This window comes from Homalodisca vitripennis, chromosome 7 (genome assembly GCF_021130785.1).
Source record: "Homalodisca vitripennis isolate AUS2020 chromosome 7, UT_GWSS_2.1, whole genome shotgun sequence".
Taxonomy (NCBI): domain Eukaryota; kingdom Metazoa; phylum Arthropoda; class Insecta; order Hemiptera; family Cicadellidae; genus Homalodisca; species Homalodisca vitripennis.
The window spans coordinates 25,089,591-25,109,126 of NC_060213.1; the positions used below are offsets into that span (position 1 = coordinate 25,089,591).

Consider the following 19,536-nt stretch of genomic DNA (forward strand, 5'->3'; position numbering starts at 1 on the left):
TACAAAACAAAACTACAATCAGTTGTGTACTAACATAGTGGTAAATGTAATTTTGTTATGTTCTGGTAGAGGCAGGATGGGGCTGTGGCAGGCATTGTCACGTCGGAAGGCGCTGGATGGAGAACAGTCAGAGCTGGGCAAAGTGTTGTCTACTGTCGATTTGATAGCACTGGGTGTCGGCTCTACGCTCGGGGTGGGAGTGTACGTGCTTCCTGGTATCGTCTCCCGAGATATCGCAGGTCCTGGTGTAGTCCTTTCGTTCTTGTACGCAGCCTACAATGCCCTCCTTACAGGTAAACACTGGTCAGTTGGTTAATGGTTATTAAAAATATTAATTGTCATCAATTGTTCACAGAAACACATTGTTTCTCGTTCTAGTATCAAAATTTCTGTTCAAGTAAATAAAACCTAAGGGATAAGGTTGGAAGTAAAATTTTTGTTACAAAATTATCATGAAAATTTTCATTATATTTATTTTTTACTTTGTATTTATATATTTTTAGATTTATAACATATGTAATTAAGTGATATGATTTAAATTTAAAATAACTAAACTAATTAGTTAAATAAATAAACTTTAACTTTTGATTGTTAACTTAAACGACAACAGGTTTAACCTCTTAAACACAAGGTATGAACACAGTACATCATGTGTCGCGTAACAGGCTTTGCAGAGGTTGCATGCAAAATTTCAATAGCTTATTTCATTCTCAAGATGTACTGTGGACAGATAAACAGACAGACAGTTATACAGAAAAGAAATTGACACACAAGTAACACTTAGCCAAGTTCCTTCATTGGACATGCACTATAATAGAACTCATTGCTGTCTATGTAGTAATGGAAGTCATGCAAATATAAAGTTTACAGATGAAATCTTTCTTCAAATATAGAGTGCCACAGGGTAGTAGATGAATTAGTTTTTTCTTACTTTTCTATTTTCTTGTTGCCATCATTATAACCCACCCATAAGGCTAATGTAAGATTATTCGCTAACACTCAGCCAAATTCCATGGAGTAACATGAACCATAATCAAACTCATTGTTACCTATATAAAAATGAAGCTTCATGCTTATACGTCAATTCGTTTTTGAGATACAGTAGAACCCCTCATATCCGGCCACCACGGGACCGAGCCCCTGGCCGGGTACCGATTCGGCCGGATAAACCAACCTACACTACACAACACTTGACGAAACAAAAGAATTGTACTGTACTGTACTAACCGCACTGGAAATAATCAACGAACTGTTTACAGGTTAAACCTATTAGCTCAACTGAGGACAACACAGGAAAATGTAAACAAATAGATACACCAAAATAACGCAAGAGTCGTGGGAGACTAGTGCGTGCAACTGCGCGTCTGCAAGCCGTGGTAAATAAATTTCGATATTGGCTTCCGGGAAGTTCCCGGATAAACCGAGGTGCGGTAAAACCGAGGCCGGATATGAGGGGTTCTACTGTATCATGGAGACGACGTACAGGAATGAAATTTTTCCAATCTCTCGAATGAAAGACTTTGCTAAATACCATTTTAAATTTCTTTACATTTATAGTCTTGAAAGTATAGAGTAAGTTTGATAAAAAATCACTTCTTATTTCAACCTTTTCTGCAACCGCTGTTGAGCACAGATTAAGAAAATATCCAGATATGAAAATTATAGGATTTATTAAAATTCTAGTCTTAACTGTACATTTGAGTAAATAGTAAGTATAGAACTGCTTGATTAGTAGTGTAATCCATTTATAGAAGACAAATTACTGTCCAACTTTTAATACAGATTTAAAGACAGTCACGAAACCCATCATAGTTGTTTTTGACAGAAGTAGGTTTCTCAGACTTGCATAAGTATACATCTTCTTGATCGGGGTAACAAAGCAAACTCAAGTGTGGCACCAGAAACATCAGACTGGAAGTAAATTAAAATAACCAAAAACAGATGTTTCATGATCGAAGTAGGCTTCACAGATCTGTGTATGTATATATATATATATATATATATTGTTGATCGGGGAAACAAGGCAAACTCAACCTTGGCATTGAAATATAATTCTTTTGAATCAGAAGTGCTCATACACACGCAAAAGCTAAAATAAGAGCGATTAGTAATTTTGCTTAACATCTGAAGCTGTTAACAATGAACCCCGACATAGTATATATCTAAAATATACCTACTTCTGTTTCTAAACTACATAGACCTCCATCATGTATTACCGAAAAGCTAAGGGGTTCACTATTAGACTTCCTCCATATGCCAAACCAAAAATAGTTGAGTTTTTATGAAAATCGTTAGAACTATTCAATCACATATGATGGAGTGTTGGAGAGAAATTTCACGGGTATTTATAAAAACTGTTTCACTCTTTTTCTCCAAGATCCCAAAACAAGTTTCTTTAAAGTTAAATCTAAAATGGTTCATGAGATTGGAATATCATTCAGTGACTGGGACTTAATTCAAGAGTGGTTTAGAATGCCATTGTTTTTAACCATGGTTTATACCCATGGTTTTTCCAAATAAGAATAAACCTGTATCCTAACCAGGTACCGTAAGAATGTTCCTGTAAAATGTCAGTACAATCGGTTGAATAGTTTACATGTAAAAGCGTAACAAACAACAAACTCACTTTCGAATTTATATATAGGATTTAGGAAAAAACCAATTAAATAAAAAAAGTTTGTTGTAAGACAATTATGTGACAAACAAGTTTCTCTTTCAATACATATAACAGCAATTCTGCTTAAGGATTAGTACAGTTACTTTTTTATGTTGTAGAATATAATTTTTTTATTAATATCCTAAGTTCTTTACTTTATGACACAGGCTTCTCCTACGCTGAATTAGGAGCACGGATACCCAAGGCCGGCTCGGTGTATAGTTACAGCTATGTCACCAATGGAGAGTTGGTGGCCTATACCATTGGCTGGAACCTCATCATAAAGTATCTTACTGGTGAGTTGTTAAAGTTTTAATGAATTATATAATATGTCCTCTGTGGAAAGTCGTAGTTGACGGTAATTACAATACTTGATTGGTTGGTGCTTTGTTAAAGTTTATGCCAACCATACAGCAACTTAAATGCTGAACAATTTTTGTGTGATGGTAGACGTTATCCTTAGTTTTTGCTATTGAAAATAAGTTTAAAATTTTAAACAATAAAGTTATGGAATTTAAAAAATCTGTGGATAATTGTTCTTCAATTTATGATTTTATTGAAACAATTAAACTGAGAGATAATACAACACAATTTTCTTTATTGCACATTCCTTAAGAATTACAATGGTGTCATAAATACGTAAAAGTACATGTTATTTTTCAGTATTTTCAAAAAAGTCCTTAAAATAAATTTCATGATGTTGAGAGAAACCATGTAAATCGATTGGTTTAAAATTAAAAAAGGTAACTATGCTGAAAACACAGCTAGAGGAGATAGTGCAATATGGGTTGAAATGATAATGATTGAAGGAGTGCCAGAAGTTAAAAATGAGAATGTGGTTGGTTTACAAGTAATTCTCAAGTCGGCCATGACTATAAATGAGCCAGTTGTTTCTGATCGCAATATAAAAGTTCCTTCTTCTGTATTGGTTTCAACGGCTCCAGTAAAACGTGTTCTTGTTAATGATCTTTTAACACCATATTATAAAAACACTTCTTTATGCTACGATGCTAAAAAAAGGATTCAAGTTTTTGTGGATAGTGAATTCAAAAAATTTTTTAGAAAGAATGAGAACTGTGATTTTATAAGAATTTCCAGTGCACTGGACATAGAGAGATCAAACAGTGCATATAGTGATGTCAACATTACAGATACACAGACATAATTCTTGTTGGATCGGTGAACGTTCTTTGGTTTTTGGACAGTTCTCAACTAGTCGTGACTGGGATAAATTACTTTTAGATTGATGTGTGTCAGTATCTTCAAGGTCAAACTGCTGTTGTAGTGTGGGTGTTATCTACAAGGTCATACTTCCTCATTCCAGATGCTTTTCATAAACTGGTTCTATATCATGGGCTTAAACATTGTTATGAACAGAGTAGCCAAAACAATTATATTTTATTCTGTGTTATTAATTTGTTCATTTAAAATTTTATATGTTTATTCTTTTGTTGATTTTATTATATGTCATGCTCTTCTTGAACCTAGCAGCATGTCAGACTTTATCAGCAAGCACGCCGCTCAGCTCTTTGGCAATCTTAATTGACTTCTGTTGGACTGTGTCAAACTTCGGTCCGTACAAAGGGTTTATTGCAAGTCCAAATGGAATCTCTCTCTGGTTGTATATTGGCCTTTTAATTACCCTCTGCATATTTTGAAAAAGATATCTGTGGATTTACCATGCACTACACTCTCACCAGAAATCTTCCGGTGGGTGAAACCCTACATCCTGGCTGATCCCATTGACATACCACTAGGTGCTGCCATCTACCCTCTACACTCATGAGCACTACTCTCTTGACACTAAAATGCCACATGTTCTCAGCACCCATCTAGGCTTCGTGATCATGGGTACCACCTTCTGTCTGCACCCTGCCTCTCAAAATCTATCTCTCTACTCTCAACCAATAAGGTTGATCTCCACTCTTTTCTCCAGTGTTTCAGGACACAGTGAAACTGGGGCAAGAGTCCTCTCTCTGCAGTAAAAAAATCTGTAGAAGAATCACTTTGTGATGACTTCTTCAACACTACTCACTCTAGAGACCCTCAAGCAAGCTATGTCATCCGCCTCCCCTTTAACCCCGAAAATCCCCTCTTGGAACTTCTAAAGCCATTGCTCAGTGTAGGTTCCAGTCCGTTGAAGTCAAACTTCAAAATAATTCGTTCAAAACCCTCAATCTCAACTTCATGTCTGAGACCTAGGTCACATGGTTGAGTCTCCTGATATTGACTGATTGCATCCTAGCTATATACTGCTCCATCATTGCAAGTTTAAGGCTCATAGTAGCATGCCTAAACTCCACATAGTTTTTAATGCTAGTTGGAAGACCAATTCAGGCCTCTTTCTCAACGATGTCCTGATGACAGGACCAAAACTAAAATCTGCGATATTACATTCCAGTTGCGCCCCTGCAGTGTGTTCTTCTCTTGTGATATATGACACAAGGTCTGTGCCATTAAGGTGCATTCAATGATCAACGCTTTCAGGTCCTATTTTGGCATTCTGATCATTCTCAAGCTCTTACATTTAAGAGGTTAAATGCAAGAAAGGATCATATGTTCTTAATTTCGCCTAAATAAAGAAGTGTTTATATTCTATTCTACTACAGACTCCTCAAAGAGAGTTCCTGGTTACTGCTGTAATTTTTTATTTCATCAAACTATTTTAGATAATGTATTATTATATTATTATAACATAATTAATGTTCGGAAAAACTATTAGTGGAAAATAAACCAGCAACCTGTGATCCCAAACAAGTCAAGAGACTGGAGGGACAGTCATTTCTTAGAAAATTTTAGCAATACACTACATTAGAGATCAACATTAGAAATGGAGCTACTAGTAAATATGTTAATTAGTTACAATTGTGGGACTATGTTGGAACCTAGTTGTGGTATTGTAGTGGATAAAGGTGTGGACCAGTAATGCTGTAGAATTATTATTTATTACTTCCGGTATCTGGTTCAATGTTTCGTTCAAAGATTAATGGAAGAAGAAGCAGACTTTTTGATAGTTTTTTATGACACATATTTGCAACTGTTGGTTCCTTTAGGAAGAAATACAGAATTTTAATCTCGACCATGTAAGATATTGTCTTGACGATGATAAATTTTCTCCTAGCTGGTGCCAGTGTGGCTCGTGGATTCAGCGAACACTTGGCCCCCTTGCTTGGGAACATCATGGGTGCCAACCATACCATTTTCCGGGCCAACCACCCCATATATGTTCAAACCGTCTCTGACTACGTAGATGTCTTTGCGTTAATCATCGCAGTGCTAGTTAGCGGTAAGCTGTTCTTTACTACTCTTCATGCTTAATTTAGATCTAAATCTTTTTTATTACTATTTCAGAACTTTTATAAACAATATATTTTTTAAACATTATTAAAAGCAAGGAAGAAAATTGGATTAGCCTGTTTCAAGTTATATGGCCTTCTTTATGTGGCATTGCCACAAGGTTTTAAAATCAATGACATGTTTAAAAAAATCTGATAGTTATAGTTGTAAATACAGTGGAGTCCCGCTAATCCGAACACGTGTAATCCGAACGTCGGTTAATCCGAACAGGTCCAGGAGGAATTATTTATAACGATAATGAACAGTTATAGGAACTAATTACATAAAAAATGAAAATGGGTGCATCATTTCGTACATAAACAAAGAAAACTTTAATTAAATAGACATACAGTATTTTATTAAGACAAATTGTGTACGGTACAGTACATAAATAATGAAGTTAAATACAGTACCAAATTGAAACTTATAGGTTAAGTATGAGTTAAATTACTGTATTAAGAAGTGAAATCAAACAAAAATTGGACGTACAGTACTGATATTGTTATTGAGTACAATATTAATTGTTAAAAGACATAAATTCAGTTATTGTCTTCTGTCGCATTAAAGAGAGTCTATTGGATGACGCATAGTTTCGTACAACTATTGAACGCGTGGACCCGTACAATATCCAGTACGCTCACATTGCTTAACAATAGAACTGTCACACTAAATACGGTAAATGTGCTTAGTATTCGCAAACACGTTTATTTGTCAAGAAATACAATGCAACAGTCAGAAAACATGTTTTAATAAACAATATTGATAATTCTATAACAAAATAGACCCATTCTCAAGTTTAAAACCGTATTTCTCTGTAATTCTGGCTAATCCGAACAATCACATAATCCGAATAGGGCTCAGTCCCAATTAGGTCGGATTAACGGGACTCTACTGTAATAGCATTAGTGTACTTTTAAAAATATTGATGAACTGACCTCAGTTTACTCTATGACGTACTAGTTAATCCTCTACCTTTCAGGTGTTATTACTATGTACGTTTCTTTTTTCCTAACATCTCACAAAATAGTCAAAAAATGCCCCTTAATACTGATGAAAGTGGGTGGTGTTTGGTGGGTCAAGATTTAAGATCATCTCTGGGAAAATTATTTTACACTACATTACAAAAAACAGCTGCTTTTTATTTTTAATACTGAAAAATGTAGTTTTGCCAGAGTGGCCCAAAAATCAGCTGAAAGTCTTAAAGACTTACTATGTGATGTAATCAGGCGAGTTTTAAAACTTTTACTCAGTTAATACATTCACGACTACGTATACCCCATCGGGTACATGCGATCTTTCACAACTGCCGTTGTGTACCCAATCGGGTACACACCGGGCTTTAGTAAAGTGCGTTGAGCGCCCGATGGAGTACACGTTGCTATGCATTTCATTATTGCGTTTTTATTGTTTGCCTGTTTTGGCAGTTAGTTAAATTTGATCCTGCGCTTAAATAAATACCTCAGACTATCGTGTACCCCGCGGGGTGCACAGTTGCTTTTGAAGGTAAATTAATTTTTTTGTGTACCCCTTGGGGTACATGGAAAAAATAAAAAAAAAAACAATAAAATAATTTTTTTTTTGCAAAATTGCAAAGCCTACATACTTTTCTCGTTATACTTAGAAGTTTGACGTAAAAATAAAGATTATTTTGCAACTATTATTGAAAAATTTGATGGTTAATAAATAAAGCCTGGAAAAACGCTGACGCCGCCATTTCACTATGATATTCACTAAAGATATAAAATAGTGAATTCTCACCACGTAATGGGCTCATTGTAAAATCGTGTTAACAATTTATTCACAACAACCAAAATTGTTTTGCCAATTTTTTGGTTTTTAACATGTGATATAAAACTATTCAGATAAAATTGGCTTTTTTGCAGTGTTTTACTTAAAAATGTGTAACTTTTTTGGACTATGATATGTATTTTAAATTGATCTTGTTCTTTAGCTAATAGAATTTCCTTTCAGAGAAAAAAAATTTTAAACATATTGTTACAAGAATGTGGAAGAGTGTTCTAGATAAACAGGTCAAAGATACAAAAGAATGTGACCTAACATTTGAGATCCCTGATTATAACAAAAGAGATAATAATTGAATAGCGTCATTGGGGAGAGAACTCTCAGTGGGTTGGATCGTCTCCTTTAACCCAACCACCCCTCCTTACATGAGCGGTGGGTGGGCACTGTGACCTTTCATCATCATATCTTTCTTTCATATCTGTCCTTCCCTTCCGCACATCTGTCCTCTGTTGTGAGTTCTCGAATTTGAATGTACTCGAAGCACCAATAACCATAGACAGTGTTAAATAGACTCGTGTTTAAATAGATAGACAATATAATTAATAGTGGTATTGTGACAGTATAAATTAGTAACAGATTTATATACAATTATTTTATTTAAAGCCAGCCTAGTTTTAAGTTTGTAAATGTTATATTTAGATTTATTTATAAGATAAATAAATATTTAGTGGATTCAATATTCGCCAAGTGCTTCATTTAAGCAAACCTGTAACTATATAAAAATGTATTTATATGTTTTATTTATATTCATATTGTTTTAGTTTGTAGTTAGTTTATAAAACATGTTTTATTTATTATATAATTGTGAACAGATCGAGAAAGTTTCCAGTAATTTTGATAAAATATAAAGAAGATATGAATAAAATTAGATTATTCCCACCACACCATAAATCATCACAGTGTTTTTACACTTAATATGAAAACATAAGGAAAATAAATACATTATTTTTATTGTGAAGGGAATTTAATTTAATTCTTTAATCATTGGTATAGATACGCTAGTTATCAAAAACAACATTATAAAAAAATAATTACACAACAACGAATTATCATTGTAAAACAGTCTTCAGATAAACGAAGCCCAACTATATATCATTGCAAAACAGCCAAAGGGTTAAGAAGCACTTTTATACATTGTCCTGGCGTTAAAACTGGGCTTGAAGGATTAAACTTTATTAGGTCTCAGTTCTTCCTTTACAACCTTCCCATTGGTGTCCTATGCTTGGCCTTAATGAACTTTAATGTGAACATAAGTAATCTAAAAACACCATAAACATAGAAAGAAAACATAAATTTTATGGACATTTTCCATTGACTAATAATAAACTTTGCTAAAAGATAGTCTGTATAAAGAAAAAATGGCAAAATATAGATATTTGTTCAAATTAGTTTTTTCTGTTATATACTAATAAAAAATATTGTTTTTTTTCCCTTTTTGGCACTTAATTCAATCCCTAGCTACATCTTCGAAACACGATTGCGTTCAATACATTTTGGTTAAACACATTCTTAAAAATTGCTACTATTGTTCTAATTATAAAACTTACCATTTATTTAAAAGTAATAATTACATGATATTGAAGATTTTGTGTTTTCAGTTGCCCTAGCTTTCGGAGTGAAGCAATCTCTGGTCCTCAATAATGTACTAACCGCTGTCAACTGTGCTGTTGTACTGTTTGTCATAATTATTGGAGCCATATACGGTAAGAGTAAGACACTTTTGTAGTAAATTAAGAAACAGTATTTATTTTTTCTTTGGTTAAGGGAAAACCATTTGTTACATTATTTCAAACTGGACTCAGATCGATTGTTTGTTAGCATACAAAAATGGCAAGTACTTTCCAAGGTATCCGAAAATATGCCTTATGTATTTCTTACTTATGCCGTAGTGTGTTGAACTATGACGCTCAGTACATACACAACTACCAGTGACAAGCAAGTTAGCTATGGTACAGATATACAGATGAAATGTTCAAGATAGTTGTATCTGTAATACAAATGAACTAGTGATGTGTTGAGTTTCAAATCCACAGAATTTTCACTGATTCGGATTTGAAAATCAATTGACAGGATTTGACAATATAATAATGATTTTGTGTTATCATTAATTGTCAGCTGATCAGCAGTACACAAATTTTCTTCCTGTGAAAACGTTATTTTGTTGTACTTTGTGTTTGAAAAATGAAGATAGATTAATATAGTAGCGTACTTTTGTAAGTAATATTTTGCTTGCTGTTAGTATTTTCTGTATTAATTTTAATGTATTGCCACAAGTCTACTACACCTGTTTGCAGTCAACAGCTGATTGGTAGTATGCAAATTACGTATATTAAAAACGTTCCCAATTTAATGTTTGCTGTAACATTAATATTTTCGGAGTTCCTAATAATGGCTTTCTTGAAATGGTCATCTGGTACAAGATGGCTGCTTTCTCCACTCTGCAAATAGTCAACAACACACTGGCTTAGCTGTTGAAGACAGGAATTTGTCCATTCGATGGTGGATGGGTTTGCGGGAATTACGATGCAATGCCTATTTAAGTCAGTTACACACTTCTAGTATTCAGTTATTCTAGGAGTACACCTCACCAAGTGTCGTATTTAACACGCTTTGCTGAGGTTGCATGCAAAATTTCAAGTTTCTAGCTTTACATCATGCTACGTGTGTTACTAAGTCAAATTTTAAAATTTCATATTATTGCACTGAATTTGTTTACAAATTTATTTATTCTGTGTTTTTCTCATTGGGATCAAGGTTACTCATATAACCAATGTAAAAATGTCCTTTAACTGTCAGCCTAATCCCATGGAGTAACTTGCACCATCATTGAATTCAATCTTTACAGAAATGAAGCTTGAAGCAAAATATCAACCCTGCAAGTCAGTTTGTCCTCGAGACATACAAACAGATAAAAACCTGTTTTTTGGTCGATTAAGAAATTGGGACATTGGCGTACATGAAAAAGATGGCAATCAGAAAGAATATAATAGAATTACTGTATCTAAAATGAATACGTACGAATACAAATGTACAAATGAATTGTACTTTAAAGCTTACATTTAAGGTTAGCATTATTATTAAAATCCTCTTAAATTTTTTAAAGAATGTTTTTGTTTTTGTATGGTATTTTAGGTGTATTAAATTATTATTTTAAATACATATTCGGTACAACCGAAAGTTCTTACACTCTAGATGTGTCTTATGTGGATTTAAAATAAATCTGATTTTAGGCCTCTGCCAAACAGGCTTTCAAATTTTCAATGTTAATCTTATGTCCCCCAATCCATTAGCCAACTTCATATCTACTTATTTCTTTATGACGGTAACACTTGTGCATTTCTGCATTTTTTCATTACAAAGTGTTGTTTCCTGTTTGTGTGATGGTAGTTAAATAAATAAGGAGAATAGTGTGATACTACTATCAAGCTAACGTTTACATCCGGTTTTGGAGGAGCAATGAATAATTGATAGTTTATAAAACAAACAGATTGTTGGGAAGGGTCTACAGTATCGGTAGAGAGAGGTTTTTGTAACGAGCGATGCCAACTCACCGATATCGTTCTCGCTTCAGACCAGATACACGGGGCGGAACATCTAGATTGGATAATTAGGGCTTCCAGGGGGATCTCTGATGTTCATGGGTAGGTAGGTCGTTGTTGACACCACTATCACTCAGCAGCAACAGTCACTAGCATCGGCGGTGGGACACATTCTGTCTATCACACACAAACGGGGAACAAAGGGGCAAAGAGACCCGTACTTTGTTAAACAAGTGATCGCTACCAGACTAGGTCACACCAGAAGAATTTCAATGCTAGAGTCTTGTGTCCAGTCCATACTTTTCTAAACGATCAGACATCACGCATTGTCAACCGGCTGATGGAAGAGGATCTCATCTGGGTCAGGGATGAAAGTAAAAATTGGACCAGTTTATTGATTACTTTACATCGGGAGTATAAATGCCAAAATAATCTATTCTAAGCAATGAAACAAACTTACTCCAGCCAAACTTAATTGTAAATATTATACAAATATTAGTAAATAATTGAATTATACATTTATATTTCCAATCCCTCCTAATATGCACATAAAATATTTATAAATGTTTGCTATACAGGAAAAAAATAAACATTAAATGGCTTGTTCAATAGTGTGTTAAAAACCACCAAAAACAGGATGAATACTCAGCACTGGGGGATTTCTTCAGCACCAAACTAAACTTCTTAGATGTCAATTTGAATTTGATCTTGTGGCATTTAGAGTGTTAACAACAACGATATGGATTGGAAAATTTACAAAATGTAACTTAATCTTTAAAATGGGATGTCATTGGTTTATTTTGAGTGCAAGAACCATTCGTTCATTAAATATCTGAGTGATAAAATTCAGATTATTATATTGGTTAAAAAAGTAAGTTTTTTTACCAAGTTTCCTTAAAACAGGCATAAGGTTTGGTAGCTTTTGTAATTTGTTTACAAAAATTATAGATATTTTTAAGATGCTCAACAAAAGTCCTGGATGAAATAGTTTCAGCTTTAGAGTTGTAACTGTCAAGCTGAAATGCTAATTTTCTACTTCAGGGTTTTTTGTGCCACATTGAACCCTTGATCATAATAATCGTATGGGAATTAAATTTTAATCACTTGTTTTAAAGACAATGTAAAAATACAGAGTGTATGCTGGAAATGACTGATTTTTGTGCAGCTAACTTCATGAACTGGGAAATACCATCTTCTGAGGTTCCCGTTGGCTATGGGGACGGAGGGTTCTTGCCCTATGGATGGGATGGAACATTGATAGGAGTGTCAACTTGCTTCTATGGCTTTGTTGGGTTCGACATCATCACTACTTCAGGTGAGACCAGTGGAAAAAGTTCCAAATATACCTGAACTGTTTCAAAACATCTTTTCCTCAGGTCACACAAACCAAACACAACCTAACACAAAACTACAATCTAGGTTAAAGTAAACAAATCATACCAAAGTGTTGTGACACACATAAATCTGGAATCATAACCACCATGTTATCAATTCCACTAACTCGAAAACATGCACTTAATGAAAACAAAACACAATACTAATTATTCAAACTTAACACAATCCTTCCATCATCAAAAACAACCTTCATACAACATTTTATAAATTATTTCATAACATAATCTGACTGATCTATAAAATAAGGATATTTATTTCTTAATCTAATTAATAATGAATGTTAACAGCAATGGGCATTTCTCACAGTATAAAACATGTCAACAATACAGCCCCAGCACAGCATCGTTGGCAATGTAATGTCCTGGCACATTCACACCAGAGATGTGTCAGAACATGCTGTCGAGCTGCAGTCCCCCCGACATGGCTGTTGCCATGTAGTCACAGTTAAATCCTGACCTCTGTTAACTCTGAAAAGTATTTTGTTACACAAGATGGTGTTTAAGTAAGATTTAGTGTCACTCATTGAATTTTTTGAATTACACCCATGTCTGTGGAATTAAATAATTAGGTTGTCAATAAATTATTATTAGAATCACAGAGTAACTTTTCAAATAAATTAAAATAAATTTTTTATATATTAATTCATATTAAAAAAATGTATGCACAATCAAAGTACTGCATTTTCAACATTGGGTGAACCACTTTCTCTTTGACCAACACTTCCATTTTAACTACAAAAAATATAACCCGTGATTAAAATCTACCATCTCACTTTCCACTCATTAAGCTATCTACATTAAAACTGCTATGGCGTTGCTATCAGCTGTGTAAGCACTCTCTGCTGTTGCTGTTGCAGTGCAGTTGATGCATTAACTAGTGTGAACGCCCACGTCTTGTATCATATCTGTGTACATTTTGACATAACCTTGCATCATTCATGGTGTTTGGTTATCTGGGGTCATCGTCTTCAATTACCTTGTAAAATTCGGAATTAACTGTTATTTACTCCACTTTTCCTCTTCATAACTCATACTTATACACTCATTTGCCCATCTGTCCTTTAATATACCTGCCTCAGCGTATCACTGATTATGTACATATCCTTTTTGCACATTTCATACTATCTCTTCTTCTATTACCATGCCCTTAAGCCTCAAGAGCCTGTTATGCACCCGGGAAGTATACCATGGCCAACCAATTTACAGTTTTAGAAGTTCTATTAACTGCCAAAATCAACCAATCAGGTCTTCCGGAATTCACCAGACAACCAAAGATAGCATAGCGCTCCCTTGCTATTGCAAGACAATCAAAGAATTGGGAGCCGATGGCTAAGCGGTCTTAGACGTTAGACTCTTAGTCTGAGCTAGAGATAGTGCAGGTTCAAATCCTGTCTGTGACCGTTGTACTTGTTACCAGTACTATCAACCTTGTAGTATATTGACTCTCCTTTTATTCTGGAATTTGCATTCTGGGGGACCTTAACGTTGGATAGTCTGACACAATCAAGAGAAAAAACTGCAGTAAGTGAAATGCTTGCCACTTTCAACATAACAAGGATTCCTCTGCCCCCAACCAGAATAACCTCCACCACTGCTACTTCAATAGATGTAGTATGCACCGATCTGGACTTGGGGAAGGTTAACGTTGAGGTTATCCAATACCTCGCTTTCTGATCATACAGGACAGCTCTGCAAGCTTGAAGTAGACTGTGAAGCAAAAAAGACCTATTAACATGACCAGACGGGATTTTCAACTTTCACAATCTCTCAAACCTATCAACCTCCTTGCATCAAACTCCTGGGAAAGAGTCGAGTCAGCACCTACAGTTAGAAAGAGGGCATACTCAGTTTTCATTAGTACAATTACAACAGCACTAGACATCACATGCCCCCCTTAAAAAATCAAGAATTAACAAAAGAAAACATACGACTTTACAACACAGAAGTAGATGAACTTGCGAGCAGACTTCCAAAGAGCTAACGAAAAAATGTACACTCAGCAAAAAGGAAGAGGACATATATATATAGCTTTACAAAAGAAGAAGGAATATGATATGAAGCTGTGAGTACTCAGAAAAACAAAGTGTGAACAAAGAATAGCTCAGGCAAGTAACAAAAAGTAAGGCTGTATGGGAGATTGTCAACAGTTGAAAGGAAATCGAAAAAAAAGGACTCAGAAAAAACAGTCTGGCAGTTGAATATCAATGGCAATACAGTTGAAGACCTGAAAGAAATTGCAGAATACTTTAATAAATTCTTTGTGATACAGCGGAGGATACTCTAACCAATAACAATTCTCCCAGAAACTTCAGTGATCGAGGAGCAAGAGATCATTACAAAACAGCACTCAACGAATTCCAAGTTGGTAACATCAGAAGAGGTACTGAAAGTTATTTCTTCTATGAAATCCAAAAGATCCACTGGAGAGTAGATGGGATAAATTCCAAAATATTAAAGTTCTGCAGAAATGAAGTTTGCCAGTATCGTTAACAAATCCCTAAAACTCAGGGTAGATGTCCTGAGAATCTGAAAACCTCCAAAGTGTACCCTCTGCACAAACTGAAGGTTATTACCTTGGTTATTATTAAAAGGAAGTGCAGAATTTCAGGCCCATCCTCTTTAATTCCTACAGTGACAAAAAGTCATGGAAAAGGTCATATTGACACGTCTTACACAGCATTTGGAGATAAATCGCAACCTACCAGAGAGACAAACATGGCTTTCATATCGGGAAGATCAAACCACCAGTGCCCTCATTGATTTGGTTGAGCACCTCATTGACAACTTTGAGGAGTTGAAAAATATTTGTAGTGTTTTCTAGATCTAAGCAAAGCTTTCGATTGCTTTAACCACAGATTATTATTGACAAAAACTTAGCTCTTTAGGCATCAAGGATATATAGCACTAAAGTGGTTTGAAAGTTACTTGCAGGGTAGAATTTTATATATTAGGAACATAGTGGAGATCAAAACAGGTTCTTAAGGGAAATATCACAGTTGAAAACATCCGAACCAATGGAAATAGTAAAAGAGGTGTTCCTCAAGGATCTGTCTTGGGGCCTGTATAGTTTGTGCTTTCATTGGAGACCTTCAGGAGCACTTGGGGAAATTTAAAAGTGGGTTGCTATCCAGTGTCATATTGCGGATGACACTGTTGCTCGTCACAAACAACAAGTCAGTGCAGGCACTGGAAAATTGACACCTACACATCAATAACTAGAGCTAAGCACTACTGCCTGAACAACAATCTGATTTTTCAATGCATCCAAAACCAAATGCATTCATATGGGGAAGACATCAAGATTATGTATCTTTGCCACTGGACCTAGAACAAGTGCCTCTCTACAAAGTATTTGGGTGTCCACAATTGACAAATCGTTTCTCATGGAATCAACATGTAGACATAATGTGTTTCAAAACTCAGCACAGCTCTTTTTGTTTTAAAGAGAGTTAAACACATTAGCACACCAGAAGCTACTAGAATCGCTTACTTTGCGCTTTTTCGAGACACAAGTTCGCTATGGGAATAGTGCTTTGGGGGGGGGGCTCTTCTATCACCAACCTTCAGCGAGTCCTAGTTATGCAGAAAAGCGTGCAGTGCAAATCATGGCTGATTTAAATCCTCAAGATAGCTGTAGAGATGCTTTTTAAGGACTTGGACATACTCCACAGTGGTGTCTATTTACATTACGGAGGTAATATTACTGGCTATCAGACAAAACTGCTTAAGGACTGTAATATCCATGAACGCCAAACAAGACATGGCAATGACTTCAATCTGCCAGCCCACAGATCAGCTCTATTCGCCAAGAAGCCAACCTATGCAGGTGTCAGGTTGTACAATATGCTACCAGGAGAACTTAAGGAACCTTGGCCCCACAAGTTTTGAAGAGGAAAATGTTCAAGTGGCTAGTGGAAAAGACTGTATACAGCCTTAGAAGAATTTATGACCATCAACACCCCTACTAATAAAAGTTAACATAAATGTTTCAACTTGTACTTTTTAAGAATGTATTTGACGCTGTCTCTTTTCTTGATGAATATGAAAATAAAGGATATTGTCTATTGTCTGTTTGATAAGATCCTTGCAGAGGCCAGTGGCCAATGAGGACTGGCAGAATAAGGCTTAAAAGTGGGGGAAAAAACAGGTGTCAAGCAGTTTCTTCCTGCCTGTCTCACAATCTGTAGGGGGATCCTCCCGGAAAATGTCAACTTTGTGAAGATGCTTCCTCAGGTGACTATATCCCGTGATTAGACTCACAACCTGAGAAGACACTGACTGATCTATCTAAGGAGAGAAGACAGATACTACTCTGGGGAAAGGTGACTGCAGGATCAATCTACTCATTGTCAAAGATGCAGTCTCCACCTTCATTCATGTTCAACTTGTAACCACTGGGAAGCCTTTCTGTCTCGTATGGTTGTTCTGAGTGTTTAGGATTGCAAGGGACAGATTCACCCATTACTAATCTCTCTGTTTGTTTTCGTTGTCTTTTATCCAAATTTTGAGAGCTACTAGAGTTCTCTGGTTTAGTTTTTGTTTTTCAGTGTTACTCATAGTGTTCCCACGAGTAGCGGAGAACTAAAAGTCACTCCATGCAGCGTTTTGCTCTACCTGGAGAAGGCTATTTTTAAACAGGTATCCAGAGTTTGCATAATAGACATCAAGCTCTCCCTTTACATATGCTGACCCACCTTGACTTGGAAAGCAGGAGAAAATAAGTCAAGCGTAGAAAAGAATAGGAGAAGACAAGTTTTTGGGAGAAGGTTTTCCCAATAGATGAGGCTAGAGTGATAGATTTGATAGATTTCAATCCAACCTGAAACCAAACCCTTTGTTTTAATAGGAGACATAAATATAGATCGCCTAACAGTAAATTCAGACAGCACACTTCTAGAAAACGAACTGCTGACCTTCGGTATTAGACGGCTACCCCTTCCAGCTACAAGAATAACTAACCTATCAACAACCTCCATCGATTGTATTTGTACAAACATCTCACAAGACACTGTTGACTTTACAATTTTTCAAGCTGGTATTTCAGACCATACTGGTCAAATCTGCTTTCTGAAAGTGAAATTCGAACAACCTTCCAAGAAACCTGCTTGTGAAAAGAGAAATTTTTCTACTCAGAACCTCAACTGTCTGAGAAGTGAATTTGCAGAAGAAAACTGGGAAAGTGTGTTTGAAACTCATGACACAGAGAAGGCCTATGACTGCTTTCAACAAATTGTAAGGTACACATTAGATAAAGTATGCCCCAAAAAACAGGTTAGAATAAAAACAAGAAATAAAACTGAGAGTCCACTACGACGAAGAGACAGCTATGCTCAAAAGAAGAATTTTTAACCACTCTACGCAGGTACAAACTTACTGGAAGTGAAAACGACAGAATACTTATGATAACAAAAAAAGAAAGCTTATGATTTAAAGCTAAGAAATCTTAAGCGAAATGTCACTGCTGAATATATCTCTAACTCAGACAACAAACCCAAAGCCTTGTGGAACATTATAAATTCAGAAAAAGCAGTCTAAACAAAAAGAAGAACCCAAACTCATGCTTGAAGTAGAAGGGAATATGCTAAGTAATCCTTCCCAAATAGCTAACTTCTTCAACCACCATTTTCAACAATAGCAGATTCCACACTAAAAGAAAATAGAAAAAAAAAACTGGATAACATAACCATAACCAAACCACTCACCTTTCCAGACTTTAACGAACAGCTATTGAATCTTACACCAACAACCATAAAAGAAGTCCTATCAGTGATATCCTCCCTCAAATCTAAGCTTTCTTGTGGACTGGATGAAGTCCCTTCAAAAGTTGTAAAGCACTGTGCTAAACAATTAGCACCACCATTGGTAAACATTATAAATAAATCCTTCAAATCTGGTCATTTTCCATCTTCTTTTGAAAATTGCCAAAATATATCCGAAGCATAAAAAAGGTCCAGTTACAAAAGTAGAAAACTATCGCCCGATTTCATTGACATCAACCTTTTCAAAAATAGCAGAAAAAATAGCACTTTCACGTATTTCAAAACACCTTGAACAAAACAGCCTGAAATCAAATAACCAGCACGGTTTTCTTAAAGGAAGGTCAACAACCACAGCTCTCACAAGTCTGATTTGAACAAATAACTGATCACCTGGAAGATGGGAAGCTTGTATCGGCCGTTTTGCTGGATTATAGTAAAGCATTTGATTGTCTTGACCATGATCTCATTTTGAGAAAACTACCAACTTTGGGGATAAAAAGGTTTATCAAAAGATTGGCTGGGCAGCTATTTAACTGGTCGAAGGCAAATTGTTGAAATTCAACAAATTGCAAACAAGAAAAAATGTGTGTATAGATCTACACAACTTCCAGTAAGTAGAGGAGTACCCCAAGGGTCAGTCCTGGTCCTTTTCTATATATACTCTTTACCAATGACTTTTCTAATTACATTAATAACCCCAGGGTTCAACCCATTTTATATGCAGATGACACAACTCTACTTTTTACAAATGACACACCTCTCGGACTACACATGGACATTTTTAACATCAACTGACAATGCAATGCAATACTGTCTTCAAAACGATCTCGCAATAAATCCGTCTAAAACCACTCAGATCAACTTCAGCAGAAGACATGAGCAAATCCCGGAAACTCCCAATATTATAGTTGACAATACAACAAAGCTACTGGGTGTAACTATAGATAGTGCTCTTTCATGGAATGACCCATACACAACCTCACCAAAAAACTTTCATTCAGGCATCTACGTGGTAAGAAGAATAAAGTGGATTGCAAGCACAGATGCAG

The 19,536-nt window shown here is 35.5% G+C and overlaps 1 protein-coding gene across 1 annotated transcript in view; it reads left to right on the forward strand.

Moving 5' to 3' along the window:
* LOC124365703 (high affinity cationic amino acid transporter 1-like) overlaps nucleotides 1-19,536 on the forward strand; it is a 38,480-nt gene that overhangs the window by 3,075 nt on the left and 15,869 nt on the right. The window contains exons 2-6 of the mRNA XM_046821640.1: nucleotides 70-293; nucleotides 2,824-2,952; nucleotides 5,778-5,942; nucleotides 9,394-9,498; nucleotides 12,500-12,649. Coding sequence (XP_046677596.1) covers nucleotides 77-293; nucleotides 2,824-2,952; nucleotides 5,778-5,942; nucleotides 9,394-9,498; nucleotides 12,500-12,649 — 766 coding nt within the window. The 5' untranslated portion in view covers nucleotides 70-76. The remainder of the gene's footprint in view (nucleotides 1-69; nucleotides 294-2,823; nucleotides 2,953-5,777; nucleotides 5,943-9,393; nucleotides 9,499-12,499; nucleotides 12,650-19,536) is intronic.